The sequence below is a fragment of the Pipistrellus kuhlii genome, unplaced genomic scaffold (assembly GCF_014108245.1).
Source record: "Pipistrellus kuhlii isolate mPipKuh1 unplaced genomic scaffold, mPipKuh1.p scaffold_m20_p_3, whole genome shotgun sequence".
In the NCBI taxonomy this organism is placed as follows: Eukaryota; Metazoa; Chordata; class Mammalia; order Chiroptera; family Vespertilionidae; genus Pipistrellus; species Pipistrellus kuhlii.
Genome location: NW_023425529.1, coordinates 53,382,749 through 53,407,843, shown reverse-complemented (window position 1 = coordinate 53,407,843; position 25,095 = coordinate 53,382,749). Strand labels below are relative to the sequence as shown.

Genomic DNA, 25,095 nt, shown 5'->3' with positions numbered 1-25,095 from the left:
CTGGCCGGGGGAGGGAGAGGTTCTTGATTAAAAATTTGGTCTATATGGAGCAACAAAAATTTTCATAGAACGCAAACATAGTATTGTAATATATTTTTAAAATTTCAATATAAGTACAATTTACAAATATAATAAATAAAAAAAATTATGCATAGTCGTGTCACTTTCAAGGCTGGCGCTAGACTTTTTGCTGCCACTATAAAATATAAATAATACGAGTACTGTCTGCTAAATTGAAGAAAATTTATGTATTTATGAAATAAATACATAAATTACTTACCTAAATTATCTGAATAGCTGATTTGTAATGACATCATTTGTTTAACTAGCTTACTAGCACGCAGTACAATGTGTATCGTCTGAGAAACAGTTACAAAATGTTTTCGTCGTTGCCAATCCCAAAAAATGCCATTGTTCATTAAGTCCAAACAATGGTGGTTGAATTCTAACAACTAATCAACAACGTGAACTTTGATAAGTAGTTCTCAATAATCAGTTCTCAACAATTATTTGTTATTATTAAAGTTTAACATTATAAAATTAACAAAAATAATATAAAACTCATATCCTGGCTAAATAGCCACATGGCTGCCGAAAACTGTATATTCCCTTCCCGTTCTCCCACCGTTCCCTAGCTTGTCATGCATTCTTTCCAAAAATCGGGACTTTTTTAAAATGCCGAGTGACGTGGGATAAATTGTTAAAAATCGGGACTGTCCCGCCAAAAGCGGAACATCTGGTCACCTTACTTTACATAGAACCTCTTTTTCTGTCCACAATCCTGATACAGTACTTACCTAGTTCCCTGAAGCATTTTTCCTCCAAAATGAAGTTGATTCAGCAAAAATCACAAACTTTATTATACCAGTCCATATTCCTTACTTTCCACTCCTCCTTCCTCTTCTTCCTACTTATCTTTCCTTTCTCCCTCCCCTCCATATTTTTTACCTTTTATAGCTACAGTCAAACCTCGGTTTTCTAAGGTCTCCCATCTCAAACAATTAGCTTCTCAACCAGGTAACTCTTCCGTGCTGATACCTGTATGATCAGTCACTCATCTCTCAGGCAGCAAACAAAGGAGAGAATGCTGGAGTATGAGGCCGTTTACTGCTTATAACGTCTCAGGAACTTGTGCTGTGAATATTTTTGTGGTTTTTTTTTTTTGATCCTTAAATTAAATTTTAATTTTTCACTGTACATTTCCTTTTTGTAAATTTCATGTCCTTTTTGTTTTTAAAGTGCTTATGGATTAAACAATACATTAGACATGTGCTGTATATAAGCAAGGTTAAAACAGGGAATTGTTTGGGGGTCTGGAATGGATTAATTCAATTTACATTATTCCTAAAGGGGAAAAATGCTTCTGTTTTCAAAGAACCTTCTCGACCAAATTAAGTTTAAGAACTGAGGTTCCACTGTACCTAGATAAATTTTATCATATAGCGGGAGGACCAAACTTTCCTTAACCTTCAAGGTTCTCCTGGCTGATCTAATTATCGAATAGATATTAGACAGATCAGCAATAGAAAACAACTACATTTAATACATACGTATGTATGGGGACTCACATACGTGAGAGTCAGAGACCCCACATGCAGGTGAAGTCCAGGGATAGGAAGAGAGATCGAGGCATAGAAGACAACTTGTTCTGGACCCCCATCAGGAGGATGTCCAGGAAGGACAAATTATCCTCTTCCCTTGAAGGTTTTCTGGATGGCCTAGTAATTAAATCAACATGAGAAAGATTAGCAGGAGAAAAACAAATTAGCAGAGAAAAACCTTAATGACATGAATGGGAGAGACCCAGGAACACCAAGTAACTCACCAGAATGGCAGAAGCCATCACCTTACATAGCACCTTCAGCTACAGACAAACTTTGCTACTTTATTTTTTTTTTTAAGTTCTCTTAACAGTAAAAGAAGACACATAATAATCACTGTAATAAAATGATTTCAACAATGATACATCCTGACGGTTGAAGAGCCCAGACCATAATTTCCCTGGGCGGCTGCCTTGGCGGCAGCTTCCCTTACATAAATGCAGGGCTCCGGACAGAGATCGCCATCACAAAGCAGGAACAGTTTCCTTTCAATTGGTAACTTTAAAAACATCTGTATTTCTGCTACAGAAAATTCTGCCAGTGGAGTGTATCAAACCCAAAGATACATTTTTTTTTTTCTAATTGACTTAAATAATTATAGCCCTTACGATGGTATTGTAATTAGTTTTTTTGGCCACAAATATAATTAACGACTAAACAATAATTTGTGATGTTTGTGAAAACTAATTCTCAGACATTCAAGTAGTTCCATATTTATGGAGGACTTAGAGTAGAAATAATTCTTTTTATTGAGGCATACCTGACATAACATTGCATTACCTTTAGGTGTACAACATAATAATTTGGTATCTGTATATACTGGAAAATTACCACCACAATAAGTCTAGTTAACATCTGTCCCAATACATAAAACAAAGAATTTTGCTTTTTGTGATAAGGGCTATGTTAGAAATTACTGATACCATATTAAGTTCGATATTTCAGAAGTTTTGTATGCCACATATAGCTTTCAATCTCAGGTTACTTTATTGATTAGTAATCTATCTCACAAGTAGGTTTTCTAAACAATATTTCGTATTTTCCTAAATGTGGAATTAATTTTAATGACATTATTTTTGTAGTAATTTGCTACCTGAAAAAAGATTATTTTATTTAGAAAATTTGCCTAAACCAAATATGGATTTGGAAAGCAGTAAAGTACAGATTTTGGTGACTACTTGGAGGGGTGGAATGGAAGAAATAGGAATTCACAGACTCCAGTTTAAGAAACAGCATGGTTACTGACACCATTTACTAAGATTAAGGAGGTGTGAGAGCAAATAGGTTTGTGTGTGTGTGTTTTGGAGGAAGAAGGTAATGAATGCAGTGTTAGTTATATAGATTAACATGCATGATCTTGACATTCCGAAGGCTTTGCTGCCAATAAACACATCAATGCAGAAAGCAGGCTTTGAAAGCATTAGGGGCAACAGCAAGTGCCAGGTAAAGAGAAAGATGATCCAGTCTTGCTGGTGAAATATAGTACAGAGACTTTTGACCTACTCACAGGAGAACTGTGTTCTAACCTTGGACCTGGCAGCTCCTCTTCATGGAAGACAAATGGGGGACTCAGGGATGAAGCATTTGGTTGTAGTGTTGGTAGACTCTTTTGGTTTAGAAGTCAGCTCAAGTAACCAGGAGCAAAGAGGGGTGAAGGTTAAAGAAAGGAGATAATTCTGAAGATACACGAAGCATCTCTAAGATAAAAAAGCATCTCTAAGTTCACAGGTGTTGGAGCTGAAACCCAGAGGAACCATCCCAACAGCTCTGGGCAGATTCTCTACTTGAGCTTGTCCTTAGCATCTTTGCTTCTCTCACAGCCCAACTCCACCTTATAGCTCCTATTATTGCATCCTTTCAGTTTCTGCTCCTGCAGCTGACTCACAGGTTCCCATGGGTATTTTTCTAGTTTACAAAGGCCTTGAACTAGCTATCTGCCTCAGTTATTACTTTTTTAAAAAAATATATATTTTATTGATTTTTTATAGAAAGGAAGGGAGAGAGATAGAGAGCTAGAAACATCGATGAAAGAGAAACATCGACTAGCTGCCTCTTTCACAACCTCTATTGGGGATGTGCCCACAACCAGTGTACATACCCTTGACCGGAATCGAACCTGGGACCTTTCAGTCCGCAGGCCAACGCTCTACCACTGAGCCAAACTGGTTTCGGCCAGTTATTACTTTTTGATACTAATGTTCAGGGTCATCTGGTAGCCTACTGACAGGGTAGCCTGAATAAAGCGTCCATAGCTGTCACCTGAAGTGGGTCAGAAAAAAGGACAGACACATACATAGTATAAAGTGGTTCTCTACCTGTGGTGTGCTTAGCAGGGACGGTTCCCTCAGAACTGAACAGGGTTATGGTGGCCACAACAATTCTTCAATATGATGTTAGGGTAAGGCCTTTCATACCCAGACTGCCAGACCTTCTGGTGATGTGGAGTCCCCTGTGTGAGCTCTGGGTCCATGAAAGTCTGGGGGAACTTATACCTATGGAATATCTATGGCCATTCATAAAATGAGGAAACAAACAAAACAAATAAAAAGCCTTATTAGCAATGATGTTAAGGCCCTGGTTTCACAGAAATTAAGCCACAGAATTTCTGGAAAAATAAAAAGCCAGGCAAAGTAACAGACTGAGCCCATGTTCCCCTGCATCCTCTCAGAAGCCCAAGGACCTGAAGATAAAGACCACTCATCAGCCTCAATCAAAGCCACTGCTCTGCAAGGGCCTCAGGCAGCCTCTGCATGAAGCGCTCTTCTGAGCCGGCCAGTCTTTCTCCGGCCTTCAGTGGCAACTTCCGTAGAGTCCAGGTACTGATTTTTTGGTTCTGATGTCCCCAGTCCATGTTTTGTATAGATTATGACCAATTTCTGCATCCAGGCACCCACCTCCACATGATCCAACAATACGTGAGTCATCTAGAAGTCTAACTCCACAAGACTTGCCCACATACATTTCCAACATGACATATGATTACTCCCAAATATGTAAAAGAGCATGCGATATTTAAATTTAACCCCAACTAATAAGGAATAAAAAAGAAATCAGAAATTACTATTTATTTAGAGTTCACTGCATATATTAGGTTCTTCATATATTATTTCATTTCATATTTACAACTTACTCTACAAGGTACCATTATCTCCATTTTACATCAAAAGAAACCAAGTCACAGAGCAATTAGGTGGCTTCCTCAAGGTCTCCTGATAGGTGCAGAGGCAAGGTTTTAACTCAGGTTGTCTGACTCCAAAGCCCAGTGTTTCCACTTTACAATGCTGCTCCCCTAGAGTGGGTTTAATGGGTGAGAAGAGTTAATAAATACTGAGTCATTCATCTTTATAAAAGGGAGCTGAAGAACATTTCAGCTTCATTTTCAGGAGTGGCCCAGCAAGGGAGCACTTGATCAAGCGTGACAGACATAATCTAGGGTCTACAAGGGCACCTTGAAGAACATTTATAAATAAAGTCACACACACACACACACACACACACACACTCACACTCACAATGTCAGAAATCATTTAAAAATCAGATCTTGGCTCAAAAGGATAATTAATAGTTAACCTTTATTGTTCATTAAAAATGAACTTTCTAAAATATTAGTAAATTTCGTTTTTAGCTCTGTTTTGAAGTGTTGATACCAGTGAAGTAACATTTTTCTTCTTTGAATTTTTTCCTGTAAAGTCATAGTTTTCTCTTTTTCTAGAATAGCAGGAAGTTCCTTCCAGTTCTTAATAAAGATAAAGGGAGCGCCCATGGACTTGAGTAACTGCAGAGGAGCATTCTGGGAAACAGATGTATTTCCACAGCTGCCAGCTGTCATGACATCTTCCACCACAGGAACGGAGCCATAGGAGCAAGCCTCATATATCCTATAACATTCCGTGTTTACCCCTACTGGGCACAGAGTGAGGTCGCTCTGAAGCAAAGCTTCTTGATAATTCTTAAGGCTTTCATTTGTTTCCTGAGGCTGCCACCTGGAAAATCAGAAAAACAGCGGTAGTTTTCACTTTACTAAGCATATCTTTTGTGGAGGTTGGGGGGAAAGGTTTTACTTAAAAAAAAGTTTTTATTGATTTTAATAGAGAGAGGAAGTGAGAAGGATAGAGAGATAGAAACAACGATGAGAGAAAAACATCAATAGGCTGCCCCCTGCATACCTCTACAGGGGATCGAGCCTGCAACCAGGGCATGTGCCCTGTTCTAGAACAGAACCAGTGACCTCTAGATTCACTGATCCACACCAACTGGGTGATTTGACCTTTTAATGTCAGTTATAGGCAATGGCAAACTATTATAGAGATGACAGGCAAAACAGATAAAGAAAATCTTACCCAATATATTCCTTGAAAATATTTAAGAATTTGAAACGTTTACAGCTACACATTTTTTAAATCCAGTGGTCATCATAAAATTTCTGAATGGATGTTAATCCAGCCAATATTTTCTGCCAAGGTCATCTCTCTCTATCTCACCCTCCTAATTCCTGCCCCTTGGAGCTTATAATCTAGATCTAGTGATAGAGACAGATAGCAACCATGCAAAGTCAGTAAACTACTTAGAAGGTGTTAAATACTGTGAGGAAAAATGAAGCAGAGTGAGGGAGAAATTTCTGAGGGGGCAGTGATGCGATTTTAAATAGGTGATCAGGGGCATGTCTCATTACAGGGACACTTGAGCACGGAGCTGGAAATGAAAGAACAAAACATGCAAATATCTGGGGGAACAGAGTGCAAATAAAGTGTAAAGGCCATGAGATAGCGTGTGTGTGGCATGTCCAATGAACCCAAGGAAGCCTGAAGCAGAGTGGCTATGGGGGAAGGATGAGGTCAGAGAATCCTGTCTTACAGGTATGGATCAGAGGGGTGACTGACCTGACCTGTGTTGTGTCAGAATCAATCTGGCTGTTGTATTAACAGACTATCCAGAGGCAAGGGTAGAAGCTGAGAGGCCAATTCAAAGCTAGATGTTCTCTCCTGACTGTTCTCAGTAAAATGAGCAATGATATCATAAGGTAGTTTGGTTTGGAAGAGAGAACAAGTTAAGAAACGTCCTCTCGGAGAGTGGAAGAATACAGAGACAAGGGAAATGGATGACTGTTGGACACTTGAGGATCAAGGGCATATATTAAAAGTGAGATTGATTGGCAGCTTCCTCTAAGTGTTTGGTTGCAGAACAATCATAGTCAATATCTAACCATGATTGACTATGACATTTAAGTGGGGTAAAGAAGCAAGTAAAGGTATGAGGTGAGCAAAGGACAACGAAAAGGGAGTAGGAACCATGGGTTGTAAGTCCCAGCTAAAGTGTAGGAGATTATTACAGAGAATGAGCTGGCCTGACAGGAAATGGCGGTTATGGAGAGAGATGCTGGAACTTGAGATCATGGAGAAGCAGCAGTATGTGTAGGATAAGGTCTAGGAAAGGACCTTGATAGTGAACACGTGGTCACGTGGAGACCAGATCATGGAAGAGAGGAGGTAAAAGAACTGTAAGACCAAGGTGATGGAAGGACCATCCACGAAGATGTGGGAGTCACCAAAAGTGAGTCTGGAGTAACGTCAGAGAGAGTGTGGCAGGACCTAAACTCTTCAAAGAATTAAGGAGATAAACCCAAGAGTAAATATGACTTCCAAGAGTAAACGTAATGGATGTTTTTGTCTGCTGGAGTGAGATTCAAAAATTGGAGGTTTTAAGAAGGGAAAGGGGAGAAGGGTCTGGAAGCAGCAATGGGAAGCAAGGAGGACACTGTCTTGACCTCCTGGCCCAATGGTATGAGAAGAATTACAAGAATAATTTTATTCCCACCAAAAACTTTAGCCATTTTACCCTGCCCTCACTCGTTCCATTCCAGGCACACAGTCCCTTGTTCTCAACCATGGTAAGCATGGCTCCTCCTTAGGCCCTCACATTTGCCCTCCCTCGGCCTGAACTACTCTTTTACCAAATAGACACGAGGCTCACCCTGTACCTTCTTCATGGCTGAGTTTAAATGTAACCTCCTAGCTAGTGCTTTCTTTCTTTGGCCACTCTACACCAGCAAATTCCCCACTCCTGATCCCTCATCCTCTCTATATCGCTTCTCTGCTCAACTTTTTTTTTTTTTTTTTTTTTTTAAACATGGCATTTCTCATCTATAATATATTTTACTGACTTGTGCCCTCCAAAAAGCATCTAAGTCTTAAGAGGGTACCTGTGACTATTTTTTTCGTGGCTAAAACAGCTTTTGGCACATAGCAGTTGCTTGATAAATGCTTGTTGACTGAATGGATATATTATGGTTACACAAATAATGGGATTAGGAGTTATGCTTTCTAGAAGAGAGTATCTGCTACAATGAATGCATTTCTAGCTCTAGAAGGACATTCATTCTCTGGTGACTGCTTCACACATGCAAAACTCCATTTGATCTTTTACAAACAAAACAATTCCAAAATTTTTTCTTTCACTCCACGAACATCTGTTCGTAATTACCAGGTAAAACAATGGAAGAAAGTCAACCCTATTAAATCAATGTGTGCATCCATCCATCCGCTGCCCCTTTATCCTGGCCTACTCTATGCAGGGCCCTGTGTTAGATCTGGGGATCTGAAGAACAGTAAGTAGGCCCTGTCCTTGGGTGCTGTCAGGTTTCTGAGGTGGAAGGAGTGCTCCAGGCCCATAATGGAACAATTGAGCTGGTTTGAAGAACAACTCAGGGATGACCTGAGGCCTTATGGCACATTCCCTAAACAATGTGTGTCAAGTCTGCCTAACAAATATGACTGAGGAAACCCAAACAACTGATATTGCATATGACAGCTACTAGTGTTCTTCTTCAAGGTGAACTATAGCTATAGGAGATCCACCCAGATCCTCCCTGTTTTAAACGTGTACAACCCAAGTTCTTCACAGCTTCAATTACCAATCTATCTCCATGGGGAAGACAAATAGAAGTGGAGTTAACCCTGTCTCTTTGTGTCTCTTTGGAAACCTATGCTGCCACATAAAGCAAATCTTAGATGGGAGAACAACATGAATGAATCAAGTAAACACAGAACTTACTGTTCTCTTACTGAGACCCAACAGAGCTTATCAATTCCACCTTGTTTCAAAATGCTCATGAGTGCTTGTCTGGATGAATTTGCATAAATAGTTCCTAGGAAATTACATAAGTAGGGCCTTTCATTATACAGCATTGACCAACTTGCCTCCACCACAGGGAAATTCCTGTACCTATAAAAACAAGTACACGCGAGTTAACAATATATGACAACAGAATTGGCACAATTCCCATAATCCAACATCTTAGCATGATGATATAGAAAGAAGAGATTTAGAATGCCTTTCTGAACCCACATTGTTATTTTCCATGCTTACTTTTGAAAAGTCCTTAAATCTACTGACTTAAAAAAAGAGGATTCTCACAATGACACTTTTACAAAACTGCAATAGAGACTGTGGGTCAAAGGGCTTTGTTTTTTATATTCCTCAACTTTTTTTTCTTAAAGAATTTATATATATATATATATATATATATATATATATATATATATATATTATTGATTTTTTACAGAGAGGAAGGGAGAGAGATAGAGAGCTAGAAATGTCGATGAGAGAGGAACCCCGACCAACTGCCTCTTGCACACCCCCTACCGGGGATGTACCTGCAACTAATGTACATGCCCCTGACCGGAATCGAACCTGGGACCTTTCAGTCCACAGACCGACGCTCTACCACTGAGCCAAACCGGTTTCGGCAATATATTCTTCAACTTCTATTACACATGTAAGGCAGGTTGAATTCAAGACCTTATAATTATAAATAATCTTTCATATTCATAACGATCATGATTTAACGAGTGCTTTAGCCAGGTGATAGAATACATATTGCTAGAGCAAAGAGCTCCCATTTCAAAAGCTTTAGGTAGATTAAAAACAAACCAAAACAAACCAAAAAACAAACAAAAAAACTTGTGCGCCATACAGGAGAGACCTAATGCAACTGGCCCATTTTATGGGCATTTGGAAGTATTATAACAGAAATCAAACTGTGTGCCTGAAATACAACCTTCATGTAAGAGCAAAGCTTTATATAACAGTCTACAACAGGTTTCCCAACCTCAGCATTTCTGCTATTCGGGGCCAGACACTTATTTGTCGCGGAAGCTGTCTTCTACATTATAGGGTACATCCCTGGCTTCTCTCTGTTCACCAGATGTCAGTATCACCTCTCTTCCCTCTCTTGTAACAACCAAAAAGGTTTCCAGACATTGCCAAATGTCTCCTGGGATAGGGGGTAGCGAGTAAAACTACTTCTGGTTGAGAACCACTGATTTAAAACAGAACTACTGGCCTAGTTCAACATTATCAGAATTACAGAGATTCCATCCCATTCTGTATTAATAAGTTAGCTAGCACTACTGTGAAAAAGTATTATATTTTTTTGGCTTCAAAACATTTTATAAATATAGGCTCTACTCAAGGGATAGATTTTTCAGATCTATCCCTTGGCTATCCTATATAATAAAGAGGTAATATGCAAATTGACTATCACTCCAAAACACAAGATTGCTGCCCCCATGTGGTCAAAGATGGCCACCCCCATGTGGACACAAGATGGCCACCACAAGATGGCCAGCAGGGGAGGGCAGTTGTGGGCAATCAAGCCTGCAGGGGAGGGCATTTGGGGGGGGGGGCAGGCCTGCAGAGGAGGGCAGTTAGGGGCAACCAGGCTGGCAAGGGAGGGCGGTTAGGGGCTGGCAAGTGAGGGCAGTAAGGGGTCACCAGGCAAGCAGGGGAGGACAGTTAAGGGTGACCAGGCCGGCAGGGGAGCGGTTAGGTGTCAATCAGGCTGGCAGGGGAGTGGTTAGGGGTGATCAGGCTGGCAGGCAGAAGTGGTTAGGGGCAATCAGGAAGGCAGGCAGGCGAAGGATTGGGAGCCAGCAGTCCTGGATTGTGAGAGGGATGTCAGACTGCCCATTTAGTCTGACATCACTCGAGGGGTCCCAGATTGGAGAGGGTGCAGGCTGGGCTGAGGGACACATCCTATCTCCGTGCATGAATTTTGTACACCAGGCCTCTAGTACTTAATATAACCTTTTTGTCTGATCCTACCCCAAATCTACTGAATCAGAATACTGTAGTGGTAAGCTAGGGATTCTGCCTTATTAATGTGCTGCTCTGGTAATATTCGTATAGCCAACTAGGCAGCAGTCTAAGGCCACATCTTGTACAATAAATATTTGATTCATACATCATGTTAGTGAACTTTTTCATAATTCACCCATTCAGCAATGATTTACTAAGTGCCTACTTTGTGCAGGCACTATTTTAGGTTCTGCAGATAAAGTAATGAAAAAAAAAAAAAAAGAGAGAGAGAGAGACAAAATCCCTGCCATAGAGAAGTTTATGTACAGAAGCAATTCATCTTAAAGCAAACTTAACTTTTAATTAAAAACAAAACCCTCTATTAACATAAAGATAAAAAGTGTTTTCACGTGTTTTGTTTTGTTTTTAGTTGATTTCAGAGAGAGGAAGAGAGAGGGCGAGAGGGATAGAAACAATGATGAGAGAGAATAACTGATTGACTGCTTCCTGCACACCCCCTACTGGGGATCAACCCAACAACCTGCCCATGTGTCCTGACCAGGATCGAACTGTGGCCTTCTGGCTCATGGGTCGATGCTCAGGTTGGATAAGTTTTCCATGTTAAAGAGTTTATATATGACATTCTGAGAAACCTTAGTTATTAATTAATTCTTCTTTTTAATAGAAACGTGCAAATTCAACCAATCTCAGTGGCAGATCTGAGCATATTATAATGCTTCCAAGCCCAAGGGTACAGTGTGGTCCTGATTTAATATTGCCTTTAAAGAAAAGTAGTGCTGTGTTGTGGTTTTTTTAACTAGTAATTATAGAGATTCTACAATAATGGCTTTAAGAGGGTCTGCTTGTCTGCCACCCTCTGCTAACCTTTCTTTAAGGAACTGTTGAAAACTTAAAAATTCATCCCATGCCTTGTGATTTTGAAACGCAAAAATGTAATTCATCTGCCTCCCTCATAAAAGGTGAAAATACTCTAAAAACATCATAATTGTTGTTGAAGCAGGAGACCAAACTATATTTTTTCCCATTGAAAAATTGTACCTGGCCTCAATGATCTTAAAAGAACTACATTTATTGTAAATCTAAAACACAATCGCCTTGGTTCTGAAACTCAGGTCTTAAAGCCTAGAAACATGCCTAATATTTTGTACTTACGTTGCTACTCCTAAAGGCCACTGGAAAACATCCGTGTCATTAACCCAGGGGCTGTCATATATGATGAACAGCAGCTCCACAAACCCCCCATTTCTTTTGAGGAACTGGTCGATCCAGTCGTTGTTACAATGTTCATTTCCAAGCAAAACAACAGCAACATGGTGGAGTTTTTGAGTTTGTACTAAATTTTGTACATAAAGTAACCACTGGGTGGCAAAAAAGACCTTTGCTTTTTCTCTTCCATTTAAAATGAGTACCACATTATTCACATCAACGGAGAAGTACCCCGGAACTACAGCTGGACCAGTGATGAAGCTATAACAACAAAACAAGACACAAAGGAAAAAGAGAACAACCAGAAATTTTAAATCATTTTATATAAAATCTACAAGTTGAATGTTGCACTAACTGTGATAGGTACTGAGCTTGCTGCCTTCTTACAGTAGCAATATCTGGAAATTCTAAAAAAATAGGATCAGACATATTTTATTCTATCATGATCTTTGGAAATAAATTCAACTTTTTTTTTATAAGTGACAAATGCTTATTGAAAATATTAGAATTGAATATTGATAACGAGTTAACATCTGGCTTTTGTCTTATCAAATGAATAGAAATTTCTACATATATTATGATAATGTCTACACATGGAAATTACAGGATTTGGAAGGGAGTCTTTTGGGGATAAGCAAAGTCCATGATGAGCAGAAATAAGATTCCACCTTAAAAATTAAAACTAAAGTTGCCTGAAGATTTCAAACCATAAATCAACATGTGATAGATATGAGTAGAGACAGGCAAAGTTCCTTCAAGAGACAGAATAGATTCCAGGCTAGCTTGCAACCTACTTGAATATATTAATATAAAGAATATATTAATAAGGTATTTGTGGGGAGGTACATGATGGAGAAATAGTAGACAGTAATGGAAGCACAGAAAAAGAACTGAAAGGGAGGGAGATGTTGCAGTATCTATTTAAATATTTTTTAAAAACAAGACTTATATAGTGATTATTATGTGCCAGAGACCATACATCTTTTTTTTTTAATTATATATTTTTTATTGATTTCAGAGAGGATAGGAGGAGAGACAGAAACGACTAGAGAGAATCATTGATCAGCTGCCTCTTGCACGCCCCCTACTGAGGATTGAGCCCACAACCCAGGCATGTGCCCTTGATCTGAGTCAAACCTGGGACAGTCCACAGGCTGATGCTCTATCTACTGACCCAAACCAGCTGGGGCAACTATACATCTTTTAATGCATTTATAATGTTCAACACAATCTAGTGAAGTAGAAATTACTATTTGTCTTATTTTAAACTTAAAGAAATCCAGGCACAGAGAGAAGAAACCTCCTCAATGTCAGATAGCTAATAATAAGTAAACTGGAATTTGAGCTGAGATATTTTGGCTGCAAAGTCTATGTACTTACTACACCTCAACCACACGGCTCCACTGCCCAGAGGTGAGAGCTCCATGAGGCTGACTCAGAAGTTCAGGGTGCCCAAACGTATTTATGTATTCATATGTTGAGACAGACTATGTTACTGACTCATTGGTGAATAATGAGTCACTTATTTCCTTCTGAAACACAGTTTGGAAGTGACACCACTGTAATTAGTCTAGCTATTAGTAATGGGAAAGGAGCAAAGGGAAGGCCAAATATTATAGGGATGTCATTTTGGCAGCTTCGCCATGAGGCTACAACTTTACACTTCCCAGGGGTCCAGCAAAGGGAAGAATAGACACATGCCCAGTAATGCTCGGGGACTAGCAGAGATGCTTACACCTGGGAACAGAGGTCATTGGCCAGAGTGGGTGTGGCCACTGCAAGCAGGATAAGATCTGGGGTGCTTAATTCCCTGAAGGAAGTTCTCTCTCTTGGTTCCTTTGTGCTCTTGATTGATGCTTCCTCCACTCGCCCACATGGCCCATGGCTTTGTGGAGCCTCACATACAATGGACTAATGAACTGTATGTAGCCTGATGCTGAAGTGGACCCGGCTGCATCATGGAATGGAAACTGGCCACTGACTTTGCTTTTAGCTCTACTGAAACCCAGCTGCACATCTTCTATGATGGAACAAAGGAAAATGGGTCTTTGGAAACCCAGTAATGCAATTCCACGCAAATAAAAATCACTCATCTTCCTGTGCGAGTCTCAGAAAATTCTTTTTCTTGAGATATCATAAGGACTCCATCTCCAGCATCCAGTGGGGAAAGGGGGCACCCCAATTCCCCAATAACAGAAGTACTGCCCATTGTTAAATCCCATATCTTGATTTCATATTTAATTGGGTGTCAACTGTAGCTTGCCTATATGGAAGAATGTGGTCACATCAATACAAGCATGTGGACTGGCAGTTCTAGTCCATTCTGAGTTGCCTGGTATCCTGGACTACATTTTTGGGGCCTATGAACTGGTAAAAACCGGCATTCATGAGCCTGATCAACCCTGGAACACTAATGATATTCTTTGTACTTCTGCCTCGAAATTGTTGTGAGGCTAAAAGTAAATGACAAAACTCTTTGTAAATGAAAAGATTTATTTAAACAAACTACATTACAGATATTTACAAGTAACCTGATAGTAGTTATTGTAGAAACGCTTTCCATTTATTTCTTCAAGGTGACCCATTACTTCAGATGCACTTTTGGTCAAATAAGGATGAAAGTGTTGAAACATTTAATATATAACCCCTGCAGCTTAACTCAACTCAAAACTTGCAATTTCTTTTTTTTAATTATTATTATTTTTAATAAATTTTTATTGTTCATATTATTACAAATGTTCCTTTCCCCCCTTCTCACTCCACCCTCTGCCCTTTCCCCACCCCCCATTGTCCTCATCCATAGGTGCACAGTTTATGTTCAGTCTCTTCCCACATCCCCCTCTCCCCTTTTCCCCAAGAATAAACAGTTCACTCCTCTTCCATACCTCTGATTCTATTATATTCAACAGTTAATATTGTTCCTCAGATTTTTTTTTTAGTTTCCTTGGTTTTTAGATTCACTTGTTGATAGTTACGTATTTGTTGTTCATAATTTTTATCTTTATTTACTTTCTCTTCTGAAAGAACCCCCTTCAGCAATTCATATAATTCTGGTTTGGTGGTGATGAACTCCTTTAGCTTTTTTTTATTAGTGAAGCTCTTTATCTGACCTTCGAATCTGAGTGATAGCTTTGCTGGATAGATTATCTTTGGCTGTAGGTTCTTGCTATTCATCACCTTGAATATTTCTTGCCCTTCCCGTCTGGCCTGCATGGTTTCTGTTGAGAAATCAGCTGACAATCGTATAGGTGCTCCTTTATAGGTAACTACCTTCTTTGCTCTTGCTTCTTTTAATATTCTCTCTTTGTCTTTTGCTCTTGGAATCTTAATTATGATTTGTCTTGGTGTGGTCCTCTTTGGATTCCTTTTGTTTGGAGTTCTGTGCGCTTCCTGGACTTGTAAGTCTAATTCTTTCACCAGGTGGGGAAAGTTTTCTGTCACTATTTCTTTCAGTATGTTTTCAATATCTTGTTCTCTCTCATCTTCTGGGACCCCCATAATTCTGATGTTGGTTCGCTTGAAGTTGTCCCAGAGGTTTCTTACATTATCTTCAACTTTCTGGATTCTCTGGCCTTCTTGCGTCTGCGGAGGAGTGTCTTCTGGCTCTTTATGTTCCAAATCTTTGACTTGATTCTTGCGATCTTCCATTCTGTTTTTAGGACTCCATAAAATATTTTTTATTTCAGACAATGTATTCTTTATTTCTTGTTGATCCCTTATTTATTTCTAGTTGATCCCTTTTCATATCCTCATAGGTCTTGTTTATCTTATCGGCCTTTTCTAGGAGATTCTTGAACAATCTTATAAGTGTGGTTTTGAACTCTATATCCAGTTGCTTTTTGTCCTCCATTTCTTTCCTTTGTGATCTATTTGGTTTAGGCATTTTCGCAGGCAGCTTTCCTGATGGGGCGGGGTTTCAGGGTGGAGCCTATAGCCTTGGCTTCCGTCAGCCCCGCCCTATGCGACTCCTGAGACTCAGGGTCCTTCAGTACTTGTTGCCAGTGCCTCTGAGAGAAAGGTGCCCTCGATTTTCGCCTGCTGCCAAACTGTCTATGCTCTCCCCCAATGAGTCCAGTATTGGGGTTCAGTTCAGTTGGTAGTGGGATTGAAGGTGGCGTTCAGAGCAGTCTGGAGCCCCTGTCTCCTTCCCGTCAGGGCAATCCCGCGGCACAGCTGGCCGGCCCTTCTCTGCGCGCAGTGTGCGCGCCTCCGGGACCTCCTTTCGCCGCTTCCCCGGAGTCCCGCCTTACAGCCTGGCTCCCTATGGATGAGCCTGGGTCCCCGGGGTCTGGCCTAGAATTGGGGTTCAGAGCAGTTGGAGCTGGGCCCAGCACAGTCGGAGCTTTTCTCTCCTGCCCGCTTGGGACCGCCAGCCAGGCACTCGGCCTCCCTCCTCTCCGGCTCTGTCCTCTCCGCGTGCGCCGTGTGTCTCCGTACCTTGGGCTTTTACAGCTCCTCCGCGCTTCCTTCTGGTTTTCTCCTTGCTTCTTGTAGAATTTCCAGTCAGTCGACTTTCCAGTAGTTCTGGGTAATGTTCATTTTATATTTTAGTTGTATTTTGTTGAAATTGTTGTGTGCGGCTGCGGCTAGTTGCCTACCCGAGCAGCCATCTTGGATTCTCTAGAAACCAATATCAAAACTTGCAATTTCATAAAAGTTTATGAATTTAGCAAAATAAACCAGACCAAAAAACTTAAAATCCATATGATTTCATTCATATGTAGGATATAAACTGAAAGCTACAAATGAACAAACAAGAAAAACAAACAAAAACTCAGACACAGACAACATATGGTGGTAACAGAGGGAAGGGTATACGTAGTAAAGAATAAGGGGGGGTCAAATGTATGGTGACAGAAGATGATTTGACTCTGGATGGTGGGCACACTATGCAATATACAGATCGTGTATTATAGAAATGTGTTTTGAAAGCTACATAATTTTGTTAGCCAACATCACATCAATAAATTTAATAAAAAAGAAAAAAGTTTATTAATTCTGGATAAATTAGGCATACTACTTTTAGTGAGCTTAAAATTTGAATAACTTGTTTTTAAAAATCTGCCACAGTAGTGAACTTCTTTGAATACATGGTTTTCTTTCTTTCTTTTTTTCTTTTTTTTAATATGTTTTATTGATTTTTTACAGAAAAGGAGAGAGAGGGATAGAGAGTTAGAAACATCAATGAGAGAGAATCATCGATCAGCTGCCTCTTGCACACCCCCTACTGGGGATGGGCCCGCAACCAAGGTACATGCCTTTGACCGGAATTGAACCTGGGACCCTTCAGTCTGCAGGCCAACGTTCTATCCACTGAGCCAAACCGGTTTCGGCGGATACATGGTTTTCTTAAATCCTAAGAGAAAATAGCATTGCTATTTGATCATAATATAAAATGTCAGGTAAAAATTTCAGAAGGGTAGATTTTCTTTTGGGAATTAATGCTGTTTGCTCAAATCCTTTGCTATCATTATAGTAACAGTATATAATAACTTTTCTAAGAATTTTTTTTAAGACTTTTTCTGAAAATTCTACATATTATGGGTAGAACTATTACACTAATAATGATAACACATTTACTTTTTAAAATAACAAATATTTGATTTACATGCATAATACTAATTTACTTTCAAACACCCAAATTCAGCTATTGTAAATTTAGGACTATATATATATATATATATATAATAAACTCTTAAATGGGATTAGATCAATAAAAGCCAGAAGATGAAAAGAAAAACAATCATTACCAAGGATGATATGAAAAACCTGTTTACATCCATAGCTGGTTTGGCTCACTGGATAGAGTATTGGCCTTTGGACTGAAAGGTCCTAGGTTCAATTCCAGTCAAAGGTATGCGTCTGGGTTGCAGGCTGGATCCCCAGTAGGAGGCGTACAGGAGGCAGCCAAAAAATGATTCTCTCTCATCACTGATGTTTCTACCTCTCTCCCCCTCTCCCTTCCTCTCTGCAATCAATAGAAATATATTAAAAAACAAACAACAAAAATCTATTTACTTTTCAAGAATGATTACTTTGAAAAGATTCATGCAATTAAACTGCTTTCCAAGTGAATATAAAATAAAAAAGAATGCACTGAAAATTCAATTATAATAGAAATGAGATTTTTTCCTCTTGATTTCTCTAAGAAATGGAATCCTAATAGAAAACAGAATCTTTGGTTAAAAATTTTCTCTTAATAATATCATTTTTACAGGAAATAAGCATTTTAAAATAATTATTTTTTTATTGCAATAAAAGCAATTATCTAATAGAAAATAGCATTCTTTCATATGATAAAATTATCAAAATTTTTCTAAATTAAATCTTGTCTATTAAAAATCTTTACAAAACATGCAGTTAAAATTAAAAGTTTTATAAAAATAAAAGCTCTAAAATGTCTTAACAATACATTGATTTTATTTAAAGTAAAAAACAATTTTAGTATTTTCAGTGAAGTTCATAGGTCGAGGCTCAACCACTGAGCCACACTGGTTGGGTGAGATTTCTCTATTCTTAACAAGTTGAAATGGAAATATTTTCTATGATATAGTTTTGTCTTATTTTTCTTCTAGTATTTACATAAAACGTAATATGGCAAACAAGCAAAGGTTAATGTTGTAAAATTAATACCTGTAATGTGTTCTTCCTACAATTGAATTTCCTTCTCTCCATTGAGCGGTCACATCAGTAGGATCAAGTATGCCTTCAAAAATATGCTCCCAGAGATACAAACCTAGTAATTACATAAACAAAACCATTTACTGTCTGATCTACTCTAGTATGTGGAATACGAATAAGTTCTGCTCTTCTATTTTATTTGATTAGGAAAATAGATTTTTGGTAATAGGTCATAGCAGCTATAGGAAACTAGAGATTATGTAGTTATATATTACTAGAGGCCTGGTGCATGAAATTCATGCACTGGATTGGGTAGGGGGTATCCCTCAGTCCAGCCTGCACCCTCTCTAATCTGGGACCCCTCGGACACCCCTCTCACAATTTGGGACTACTGGCTCCCAACCGCTCACCTGCCTGCCTGCCTGATTGCCCCTAAATGCTTCTGCCTGCCAGTATAATCACCCCCTAATCACTTCCCTGACAGCCTGACTGATGCCTAACTGCTCCCCTACCAGCTCAATTGCCTCTAACTACCCTCCCCTGCCAGCCCAGTCTTCCCCAACTGCCCTCCCCTGCCAGCCCAGTCTTCCCCAACTGCCCTCCCCTGCTGACATGGTTGCCCCCAACTTCCCTCCCCTGCTGGCCTGGTCGCTCCCAACTGCCCTCCCCTGTAGGCCTGGTTCCCCCCCCCCCCCCCCCCCCCCCCCCGCCAACTGCCCTCCTCTGCTGGCCCAGTCACCCTTATTGCCCTCCCCTGCAAGCCTAGGCACCCCCAACTGCCCTCCCCTGCTGGCCTGGTTGCCCCCAATTGCCCTACCCTGCTGGCCTGATTGCCCACAACTGCCCTCCCCTGCCGGTCATCTTGTGGTGACTATCTTGTGACCACATGGAGGCAGCCATCTTGTGTGAGGGTGTGATGGTCAATTTGCATATTATATCTTTATTATATAGGATTAGTACCTGTAAATGGAGTATAATGTAACACATTTAAAATTCTGGAAGAAGCTTTGGAATTAGGTAATGGAAAGAAGCTAAAAGAATTTTGAGGAGTATGATTTTAAAAGACTAGATTAAATTGCCTTGAACAAATTGTAGGCAGAAATATGGATGTTACTGACTCTGCTAGCGAGAACTCAGAAAAAGTTGGGAGCACTGTAGGAAAAAACCTATCATCTTAAGGGATACCTAAATCATAAGCATACTGTTGGTAGAAATATGTACATTAAAAGTGCTGTTGGTGGGGTTCAGGAAATGAAATCAGGTTATTAAAATAGAGAAAAGTAGACAAGCATTTGTTATATAATCATACTCCCCATGACAACATTTCTGTCAATGATGGACTGCATATTGGATGGTGGTCCCATCTATATATACACTGAGTGGCCAGATTATTAAGATCTCTGAATGCATAATAATCTGGCCACTCAGTGTGTGTGTGTGTGTGTGTGTGTGTGTGTGTGTGTGTGTAGAGCATGAATTCGTGCATGGGTGGGGTCCGGCCAGCCTGGCCAGGGGGAGGGGACATGGGTGGTTGGCTGGCCTGCCTACTGGTCACGCTCCTGGTCAAGGGGACAATTTGCATATTAGCCTTTTATTATATAGGATATACACTGAATGGCCAGATTATTATATGTTCAGAGATCAGAATAATCTGGCCACTCAGTGTATATACTATGTGTACCGGTTAATAATGTAGATTTTGTAATCAAAGAAAACACGATAATTTCAAGAGAAACATCAGAAGTGTTTTATTCAAAGTAATGTCCATTGCTAACTACACATTTCCCCATCTTTCAGGTAATTTGTGGATATAGCTCCAATAGAACTTTCCTTGTTTTGAGGCAAACCATTCAGAGACCCAATTTTCCATTTCTTCATATGTTTTGAAGTGCTGCTCAGAAAGTGCGTGTGCCATCGATCAGAACAAGTGGTAATCTGGAGCAAGGTCTGGTGAATACAGTGGGTGGGTTAATATTTGCCAAGCAAGATCTTTTAACGTGTCTTTAACTGGTTTTAAAGTGTGTGATGGTGCGTCCACATGAAGCAAAATTACTTTGCTGTGTCTTCTGGAACTTTCTGGTCATTTCACGATCAAAGCATGGTTCAAATTGATTACTTGTTGTCGGTAGCGATCAGTATTTTTTTTTTTTTTTTTTGCGATCAGTATTAATGGTTTCTTTAGAAGCTCGTAATACACCACACCTTCCTGATCCCACCAAACGCAGAGCATTGTCTTCTTCCAAAGCAATTTGGTCTTGCAGTCGATGTTGATGGTTGACCTGGATCAACCCATGATTTTCTGCATTTGGGATTCTCAAAATAAATCCATTTTTCATCGCCAGTCACAATTCAATGCAAAAAAAAACACCTTTTTTTCGTACTGTTGAAGCAACATTTTACTGATGATTTTTCGGTTTTCTATTTGTCTTTTGTCAGTTGATGTGGCACCCATTTTCCTGCCTTTAAAATCTTTCCCATTGCCTGTAAACTATTGGAAATTTTGCTGAACAAAGTTTAATCTTTCTGCAAGTTGTTTTTGAGTTTGACACGCATCTTCATCCAATAATTTGTAACTGTTGGTCTTCAAACTTTTTGTTGACCTGGATGTTCTTTGTCTTTCACTTAGAAATCATCACTTTTTAAAAAAATATATATATTTTATTGATTTTTTACAGAGAGGAAGAGAGAGGGATAGAGAGTTAGAAACATCGATGAGAGAGAATCATCAACCAGCTGCCTCTTGCACACCCCCTACTGGGGATGTGCCCGCAACCAAGGTACATGCCCTTGACCGGAATCGAACCCAAGATCTTTCAGTCCGCAGGCCGACGCTCTATCCACTGAGCCAAACCGGACCTGGCAGAAATCATCACTTTTAAAGCATTTAAACCAGTATTCACAAGTATCTTGAGATGGAGCATGTTCACCATAAGCTTCTCAAAGTATTCAGCAGCACTTTTCTTCAAAATAAAGTAATGAATTATAACTTCCTGCAAATACTTTTTTGGCATGAAATTCTACATTTTTAAATGTAAAATCTCTATGATGTTAACACCTTCAGCAAATTTGACATTTGAAGTTTTGAAACTTGCTATCAATACAACATAACAGCATACATATCAAGTCGCATACATATTAACATATGTGTGACTCCATCTATTGAAAAAAAATCCACATTATTAACCAGTACACCTAGTAAAAGCCTAAGTGACAGAAAGACTGAACAACTGGTTGGACTGGTCACTATGACGCACACTGACCACCAGGGGGCAGATACTCAACAGAGGAACTTCCCCTTGATACTCTGTGCTCCCACAGCCAACTTCCTGGGGTTGGCCAATCTCCTGTGGCCCTTCTTCCTGACTGGCTGGCCCCAATTGGCGCAGATTGGGACTGGGCTAGACAGCCCTGATAGCCAGCCAGGCTGAGGGATCCCACTCATGCATGAATTCATGTACCAGGCCTCTTGTAAGATTATAATGGAGCTAAAAAATTCCTATGCCTGCCGAAACCGGTTTGGCTCAGTGGATAGAGTGTCAGCTTGCGGATTGAAAGGTCCCAGGTTCGATTCCGGTCAAGGGCATGTGCCGTGGTTGCGGGCACATCCCCAGAAGAGGGTGTGCAGGAGGCAGCTGATTGATGTTTCTCTCTCATCCATGTTTCTAACTATCTATCCCTCTCTCACCCTCTCTGTAAAAAATCAATAAATATATTTAAAAAAAAATTCCTATGCCTAGCAATGTCATCAAGTCATAGTACAATGCATTACTCGTGAATTTGTGGTGATGCTGGTGTAAACAAACTTACTGTGCTGCCAGTCATAGAAAAGTATAGCACATCTATTTACAGTAGTAGGATATACCATCTAGGTTTGGGTAAGTATACTCTATGATGTTTACACACGGATGAAATAACTTAATGGCATTTCTCAGAATGTATCTCTTTGTCAAGTGGCATATTATGTATAGCAAGCAGCAGGAAGCTTAGCTGAGTTGTGTCCTGCAGTTATGTGGAAAGCAGAACTTGTAAACAATAAATGTGGATATTTAGCTGAAGCAAATATCCAAGCAAATATCTAAGCAAAATGTTGATGCTGTGGCCCAGTTTCTTCTTACTGATTATAATAAAACATGAGAAAGAGAGATTGAGGGAAAAACTGTTAAGTAAAAATGAACCAGGACTGGATGATTTAGGAAATTCTCAGCTTACGCAGATTGCAAAAGAGGTGAAAATTTAGGAGATTCACTGTCAGGAAAGCATGCTCTTGAGAGAACGCCAAGGATATGACTTGATATCTTTAGGCTAGAGCCTCAGAATATAAAAGATCATTCTATTTAGTCATGTAGAGAGCTCTTTGAAGATATTGTACGCATACTTTATGAATCTCCTTCAGTAATCTTAGCAGAAGCCAGAAATGGAGATGGGCTGTCCAGGAAAGCTGTGGAGAAGCTCTTTTCTAACGCAGCAAGTCCTCATGACATACACAGGAGACCCACAAGGTTCTGGAAAATGTTATATCAGCAGAAACACTGGCAGCTTGGACTAAAAGAGACTCAGAGAAGTTGAAATGAAAGGAGGTGGCTGGACTTCCAAAATACTATCTTCAAGAAACAGACTGTAAAACTACTGATCTGAAAACACTTGCTAACCTTCATGAAAAAGGAAGAATGACTTCAAAGCCAGAGCTGAAGGGCCAGAAGCAAAACTTAAGCCACGGATTATTCCCAGGCCTTGAAACTAATGGAGTTTTCTTGGTTGAATTTCAATATTGTTTGGACCAGTGACTCAATATTACTACCATTTTCTCCCTTTTTAAATGGGAATATCTATAACTGATATGCTATTACCGTGCCTGGGGAATAGGTTAATGAAAGTAAAATTTGGTAAAACACATCTGCTACTTTGTGCTTATTAGATTCAAAATAACTAAAATAATGTCTACATGACCCATTCTTTGTCATGTAGACAAATCAACCTGTGCTCAACTAAAGACCAACAATAGAATGAGTGTATTTACACAGATATTGCCTAACAGGAGAAATAAAATATTGGGGGAAAAACCTGAAAAAATGCATCATACCTTGAACAAATGAAGAAATAAACTATAAATGCATTAAAATGAATTGAATTTAATATTAATAAGGTACATTTTCTGATGCTTTTTACATATCTTGGTTGTACACATTAACTTACCAATGGCAGCTTTGCCCCAGATTTGTACTTGGAAGTCTGTTTTCTCTTTCATGGATTTATTTAATATTTGGAGACTAGTTTTAAATCTGTGTTGTTGCTCATTTTTTTCATCTTCTTCCCAAGGATTCCATTCTTCACTTCCCAAAGTAGATGGTTCTGTGTTTTAAAAACAGTAGCAGTGTTTATATTAGTAAGGCAGAGCTGGATTTGTAGTTAAATTCAAGCCATTCAAATTAGATGTTAACGAGTTATAATTTCATCCTAACTTCAGCTTTTCAAGGAGGCGAACTCAATTTGAACTGGTTAAATATACACATTACAAAAAGGAATTAGAATCTAATTTCTATCAATCCTTTATGATGAAAGATCTTAGAGATAAAATTGAACCCCAACACACAAAATTATCACTCCCAAACAAAAACCTTCTAAAGTAAGTGGGCACTATGTATCAAGTTACAACTTATAACTTTTGCAACTCTTGATTGTCTATACGTAGCCTATCCATAAAAATTTGACTTCGAATAAAGTGTCCAACACTTTTGCATACTCTTGTGCAAAATTCCGAGAAAAAAAAAGAGGCGAGATGAATGTCTGTCCGACCCTGGTATAGGTCACCCTACAGGCCAGGGACCAGGATTTGGAGGGAAAGCGCCCTGGCCTTCGGGAAGGCTCCCGGTTTCAATGTGGAAATATTGAGTAGATGCATTGAGCCCAGCGGCATTCCCGGCAACACTGTGACCGCGTCTTGGACATTTAAGACAAGTTTCAAAGGTGAGCGGGTCTGTCGGCTTTGAGGGTGGCGATGGGGGGCAGCGTGTGGGATTCCGGCGGGAATGAGGTCTTGGTGCACCCCCCTCCCCCCCCACATCCCGCGCCCGGGGCCCGCAAAGCTGGAGCAAAAGCGCAGGCGGGGCCCCGGGCTAGACCCGGAGCGGGACCGGCCTCGCGGCGTGCTCCGCCCGGCCCCCTCCGCCCCGGGACCCCGCGTCCGGGCGCGCGCCCGGGACTGAGGCCGCAGGTCCGGGTCCTACCTCGGCCGCGCCCCTCCCGCGCCGGGGCCGCCCCCTTCCGGAGGCCCCGCGAAGACGCAGCCGGTGACCGTTGGCGGCGCCCGAAAAAGACGTGGTAGGCGGCGTACAGGGAGAAGAGGCAGTACAGGGCGATGAGAAACGAGCACAGCCGCTTCCGCGTCAGCCGCATCCCACTCAGGCTTCCTGCCAGGCCGCCGCCCGGACCGGACCGGGCCGGGCCGGGGAGATGCCGCCACTCAGGGCCGCGCGGCCCGAGGGGCACCCGGTGCAGGCCCAGGCCCAGGCCCAGTGCCGCCGGCACCTGCGGCCCGCGGCCCTGACGCCCCGGCCAGGCCCCGCCCAGGCCC

At 40.5% G+C, this 25,095-nt stretch overlaps 1 protein-coding gene across 2 annotated transcripts; it reads right to left on the bottom strand.

Moving 5' to 3' along the window:
• Nucleotides 1-5,154: 5,154 nt before the first annotated feature.
• Nucleotides 5,155-25,095, bottom strand: RXYLT1 (ribitol xylosyltransferase 1). 2 transcript variants are annotated; one of them, XM_036457533.2, is made up of 6 exons: nucleotides 24,749-25,094; nucleotides 23,718-23,873; nucleotides 18,537-18,639; nucleotides 11,850-12,164; nucleotides 8,652-8,822; nucleotides 5,155-5,584 (listed from the first exon to the last, which is right to left on the bottom strand). In XM_036457533.2, the coding sequence occupies exons 1-6, from the start codon at nucleotides 24,915-24,917 to the stop codon at nucleotides 5,167-5,169; spliced, it is 1,332 nt and encodes a 443-aa protein (XP_036313426.1). In that variant the 5' UTR covers nucleotides 24,918-25,094; the 3' UTR covers nucleotides 5,155-5,166. The 2 variants fall into 2 exon arrangements, with proteins under 2 accessions (XP_036313426.1, XP_045444167.1); XM_045588211.1 differs by lacking the exon at nucleotides 11,850-12,164 and having other exon boundaries at nucleotides 24,749-25,095.